The following is a 6,112-nucleotide window of genomic DNA, read 5'->3' on the forward strand; positions in this document are numbered from 1 at the left end:
TGAAAAAGAAAAAAGAAAATCCTCAAAGAAGTCGGAAAATCCAGGGCATGGCTGATAAATTGATAAATTTTCAAAAAACCCCAAGAGTTGGGGTGAAGCTGGGTAGGGGCTATCTGGCAATGAGATAAAACGACTATCTCAAAATCAAAAAAAGGAAGAAGAACGCCCAAACGGGTGAAAAAACTCTCACACATAAAAATAAAATGAGGGTCTTCCTCAGAAGCTCTTCCAAAACAAACCCGATCTTCCGGACCCGGAGCTATCAGTTCATATCTCGACTCATCCCCATCAGAAGCACAAATCCTATGGTGTGTACGAAGATCGGTAACATAGTCAGTATCCACAAGGGGTTCTTCCCCAAGAACAGTAACATCTACCCATCGAGCGAGGGATTCTACAGAAGACATATTTTTTCTAAAAAAGAAAAGGATCCCGAAATCTACAAAGGGAAAAAGAAAAAAGGATCAAAAATAGGGTCTCTAATGGGCCTGGGGTTAGATCCTTGACAAAACAGAATCACTAAAGTCTACGACCAACACTCCTCTCAAATAAAAAATATGCAAATAAAAGCAGTCATAAAAGAGAAGAAGAAGAAAGAAAAACTGACCTTTACTTTCGAAGGGTCGAAGGTGCTGCAGCAGTTGATCGAAGAAAAAGGAAGCTTTCTTTTCGGAACAGAGTGTGTAAGTGAGAAAGTTTTCAGAAACGAAACAAGGAAAGAGAGGAAAAAGTATTTATAAGCACGTTAGGGGCATAAAGGTAAAACGACGCAACCATTTAAGAAGTTGCATCGTTACCAAGGTAACCGCCCCCGCGTATGAATACTCAAACCTCTAAGAGACGCGACGTTTGATTAGACGCGACTGTTGAAAGCTTTCAAAAACACGTCGGTTCTGAAAAATCACGTCGGTTCCCCATCAAGTCAGCTACGGTCCCGAGTTATAATACTCGACCCCAACTCTTAAGAGAAATTGGGCTCGAGTAGGAGCACTGTTCATACCCTGGCCCAACGCTAAGGCACAGGTCCAAATGACAAGCCCAACCCACAAGGTTGAGCCTCACAGTATACCGACCTTCCTCTAAGAAGTCGGTGCTCCCCACGACTTGCTCCAACAAAGTCGGAAGCAGAGATTAGCTGGCAGATAATAACTGTCTCTAAAATCTCTCAATCCACTTCCAAGAGCTATATTGTAACCTCCCTAAGATAAAGGGACGGTTATCCACCCTAAAAGGTGGAACTATTCCAACGGTGGTTATTGGTTCACCACTATAAATACACTGACACCCCTCACGTATCTCTAAGTCTCAATACTCTCTAGACCTGCTCACACCCTTGCTGACTTAGGCATCGGAGTGTCTTTGCAGGTACCACTCCCCATTCTCTCACACTCGCGAGTCGGACGGAGGCCACAAAGGTGCGAACTCGTTCGAAGGCTTCCTTTCTCAGACGATTGGGCCAACTTACCGAGTCCAGCCCATTAATTTCCGATTACCCAACGTAACAATCAGCATGTCACACCCTTCGAGACGTAAGTGAGTGAATGATTTCTAGGTTAAACCTATGCGTAAGCTCTTGATGATATTACTGATAAAGTGATAACTAATTATTATGGCTAACATAATTACACGAGACACGAGATTCTTATAATAATGTCACTGATTTCTATATAACACTAATATTTACAAATCTAGCTTTTATATAAAAATAAAAAATCAAAATTGTTTCTCTTTTGTGTTACAAGTTCTGCGACTTTCAATATCCATTCCCCTCGGTTCAAGCGACATATAGTTCACACAGCTCATCACCTTTTTATTCTCAAATTAATATCAACTTTTTATACTGATAAGGAGATAAGTTTTTTGTTAATAAAACTTCCTTTTAATTTGTTCAAAGTTTTTTATTTTTTACAAGCAACAGAGCGTAATCGTCCATCAACAGTGTTCAAAGTTATTGCCAGTAAATCTTTTTTGGCTAAAATTACATTATGAGTATATTAAAAAATTTTAATTATTTATTTTTTATAAAATTTTTCTCTATGAAAATGTATTTTAACTATCCTAATGATAATGATAAAGTAACTACTATACTCCGTAATCTTTTGAAGTTAGAGAATAATTTTTTTTCGTATATTATTACATAATAGGTATATTCTATATATTTTTGGCACATGAAATAATCATATATTTAACAATTTAACACATAGGTAAATGTTGTATAAAAATAATATTTTGGAATACTTATTAAATATAATATTTTTATATTCAAATAAAATAAAAAAAATTTCAATATATACAACTAAATTTATTTTGCAGTAATAATTGTAATGCATGTGGGATCCTAAGGAAGGCACTGAAATCAGCGGTTAATCTGACTCAATTGAGTTTTGGGATCAGTCGAAGAGGCACAGGATTTAGTTATAGTGTCTCACATACAATTGTCCCTTTCTTCGTGTCATCATTTGCTTGAGATTATCCTTCATTTCTACATTTTTTTTATTGTTATTGTTATTGTTATTTTTGTCTTAACCGCTTTCTCCTCTTTCTTCTGAGTCACAAACATTGTTCAGAAAACTGTTACAGGAAAATGCCAAGAAGAAGAAGATGATGGGGTTCCCCGGCTTCAAGCTTGCCTCACCTGAACCCATTTTCTCTTTCAACTCTCAAATTGCATACCCTCCTCATCAAGGATTCAAGATTCAAGAAATTACTTCTCTTCTTGTGCATGTGCTTTGTGCTGAACCCAACCTGGCTTTTCACGTGCTCATGCTTTAACTGAAGTCTCCTTGAAGTTTGTGTCAGTAACTGAGTATTTAGTATTTCTTGTGGTTCCGAGGATGTTGTCACCCTTATGCAAAGTCGTGATCTTGAACCCGAATTCAGTTTTCTAGTGTTTGTGATGGGAACATTGAGATTGGGGGGCTTTTGGTAACTTCAATTTTTGGCAGAGTTTGGAACTTTGAGATGAGCAGCAAAAAGGAAAGTTATGAAGAAGTAGAAGAAGAAGAAGAAGAAGAGATGGTGAGTGGGAAAGTGGTAGTTGTTGCAGTTAAAGCTTCAAGAGAAATTTCAAGAACTGCTTTGGTTTGGGCATTGACTCATGTTGTTCAACCAGGGGATTCCATTAAGCTGTTAGTTGTCATTCCTTTTCTCTCCTCAGGTGTTCATTCCACTCTCAATCTTGCTTTTACTCATTTTGATTTAATAAGAATCATGATTTGTGATCTTTACATTTTCAGGCAAGAGGAATTGGGGATTCTCAAGATTTACCAGTGATTGTACCACTAGTAACTGGAGATCCCACTTAGGAAGCGCTTCAGATCAGAAAGAAATTATTACGAGTTCCTGTTCCCAATTGGTGCTTCAACTACATGAGTTATATGATCCAGACAAGGTTGGTACATAACACTGTGTTTGTCTTTCTAATGCTTAGTATTCAGGTTTTCAAATCTGCCAAAAATGTTTATACAGATAAAGATCAGCGTCAAGATTCTTTCGAGTTCTTTATGTGGAGCAGTTGCCATTGAAGCCAAGAGAGTCCACTCAAGCTGGGTTATATTGGACAAGTAATATATATTTCACATTATGTTTTTGTTTTGTGTGTTTCATGTTGTCTATTGATTAATCCGTGATTGCAGAAAATTGAAACAAGAAAAGAAGTGCTGCATGGAGCAGCTGCATTGCAATATTGTAAGTATGAAGCGATCAAGGGCAAAGATTCTGCGCTTGAATTTGAACAGTTCACCGAAGATGGAACTTAATGATGGGGGGTGTTCATTGTCATTGGAGCTGAGTGCATATGCAAAACAAAATCCAGACACAATTAGAGGTCCTGCTGTTACTCCAGCTAGTAGTCCTGAGCAAGGATCGCCGCTATTGACTGCAACTGATATTGGTACCTCATCACTATCGAGCTCAGATCCTAGCACTTCACCATTTTTCCAGAGTGATATTTATGAAAGGCGAAGGCACGAGGGACTGAAAAATCTGGAGTATATTGAATCTGACTCGGAGAGTGAAAAGCTAAGTTTATCTTCAAAAAGTTCATATATTCAGCCCTGGATTGCCAATGTGATTTGTCTTGATGGTGAGGACAGTATGCAAAGGTTGGGCGATCAAGACCCTGTCTTAGGAGTGCTTAATTGTAAGATTGATGTCAACCTAAGCAAAAGTGTTAGAGATGCAATTTCACTTGCAAGAAATGCACCTCCTGGTCCTCCTCCATTGTGCTCTATTTGTCAGCACAAGGCACCTGCATTTGGAAACCCTCCAAGGTGGTTTACATTTGCCGAATTGCAACTCGCCACGGGTGGTTTTTCACAAGCAAATTTCTTGGCACAAGGTGGTTTTGGTTCTGTACACCGCGGCGTGCTACCGGATGGGCAAGTCATTGCTGTGAAGCAGTATAAATTAGCCAGTACACAAGGTGATAAAGAATTTTGCTCAGAAGTTGAAGTCTTAAGCTGCGCACAACATCGGAATGTTGTGACGCTAATTGGGTTTTGTGTGGAGGATGGTAGAAGATTACTAGTTTATGAATACATATGCAATGGCTCTTTGGATTCTCATCTTTATGGTAAATTCCTTTTCAATTCCTTTTATCCAATGATCTTGATCAGTGAAATGTTATGATGGATGGTAATCTATTTCGCAGGACGAAAACAGAAAGTACTAGAATGGTCTGCTCGGCAAAAAATCGCAGTGGGAGCTGCTCGCGGCTTAAGGTACCTACATGAAGAATGCAGAGTGGGATGTATTGTGCACCGTGATATGCGACCTAACAATATCCTCCTTACTCATGATTTTGAAGCACAGGTATTATTAGCTGCCTCAACAATCATTTCATTGACTTTGAGGTAGTAACAGCCTAACCAGTTTATGTTTATGAAAATGGATGTTAGGTGGGAGATTTTGGACTTGCTAGGTGGCAACCTGATGGAGATTTGGGTGTGGAAACCAGGGTCATAGGAACATTTGGGTACATTCACATTAAATCCGATTTCTTGTTAAATTAAATAAATTTCATTGAAATGGGATTTGTCTTGGTAGGTATTTGGCGCCAGAATATGCTCAAAGTGGGCAAATAACAGAGAAAGCTGATGTGTATTCGTTTGGAATAGTGCTATTGGAGCTTGTAACAGGAAGGAAAGCCATTGATATAAACCGCCCCAAAGGCCAGCAATGCCTCAGTGAATGGGTAACAAACATACATGCATGTCTCTCTATCTTTTCATTTCATTTCATTTCATTTATGCATCTTCATTGGATAGGCACGGCCATTGCTTGAACTTGAACACGAAGAAGCAGAAGCGAGAGAAGAGCTAGTTGATCCTATAATATGGAAAGGGAAAGGGTATATTGCTAAAGAGGTTAATCGAATGTTGCAATGTTGCTCCTTGTGCATCCGAAGAGACCCTCATTCAAGGCCCAGAATGTCTCAGGTTCCAATATTAACTAACTAATATTCATACCAATTATTACTACTTTTCGTTTATACTTATTCATATTTATTATGATTATAGGTGCTAAGGATGCTGGAAGAATGAACATTGTACACTCTAATCAAAATCAAACTTGGATTAATTTCTTCGTTGTACAGAAAATCACTACTCTATTTTTTTATTTTTATTATTATCATTTTGGTTCCCCCTGACAAGCGTAGCAAAATTTTGTAAAGCAAACATTTAGTCTCCAAGAAAATAAATTAATTAATAAAGAGAAAATAAACAAGTGTATTAAATAACAATATAACATAAAGGAGTCATTTAAAAGAAAAACAAAACAATAGAAAATCAAAGAAGCCCAAAAGGCTTGTTAGTATTTGGGCTTGTATTTGTGGATCATTATTTTTATTGGCACTTTGTGTAATGGGTCCAACAATATGGGTTATGTTTTCCCCACTCCACATGGGTTGGCCTCCCAAATTCAACAAACTCTAATCAAATACACAATACAGAAACTATATTCGCTCGACTGCCATAATTGCATTATTATATAATCATTTCCTTCTTTATGGTAAAAAGAGAATACAATAATACAATGTCATTGTCTTTCCAACAGTATTTGCTTTGGAATGAGAAGGGGAAAAGCATTTCTTTTAATCACTCGAACCTAA

At 37.8% G+C, this 6,112-nt stretch overlaps 1 protein-coding gene across 2 annotated transcripts; it reads left to right on the plus strand.

The window, feature by feature from the left end:
• The first annotated feature begins 2,315 nt into the window (after positions 1 to 2,315).
• LOC112790694 (inactive protein kinase SELMODRAFT_444075) lies at positions 2,316 to 5,650 on the plus strand. 2 transcript variants are annotated; one of them, XM_025833221.3, is made up of 9 exons: positions 2,316 to 3,157; positions 3,237 to 3,391; positions 3,469 to 3,563; positions 3,636 to 4,573; positions 4,652 to 4,812; positions 4,899 to 4,975; positions 5,047 to 5,194; positions 5,268 to 5,438; positions 5,520 to 5,650. In XM_025833221.3, the coding sequence occupies exons 1-9, from the start codon at positions 2,962 to 2,964 to the stop codon at positions 5,541 to 5,543; spliced, it is 1,965 nt and encodes a 654-aa protein (XP_025689006.1). In that variant the 5' UTR covers positions 2,316 to 2,961; the 3' UTR covers positions 5,544 to 5,650. The 2 variants fall into 2 exon arrangements, with proteins under 2 accessions (XP_025689006.1, XP_025689007.1); XM_025833222.3 differs by having other exon boundaries at positions 2,393 to 3,128.
• Positions 5,651 to 6,112: the final 462 nt, after the last annotated feature.

The sequence above is a fragment of the Arachis hypogaea genome, chromosome 3 (genome assembly GCF_003086295.3).
Source record: "Arachis hypogaea cultivar Tifrunner chromosome 3, arahy.Tifrunner.gnm2.J5K5, whole genome shotgun sequence".
Classification (NCBI taxonomy): Eukaryota; Viridiplantae; Streptophyta; class Magnoliopsida; order Fabales; family Fabaceae; genus Arachis; species Arachis hypogaea.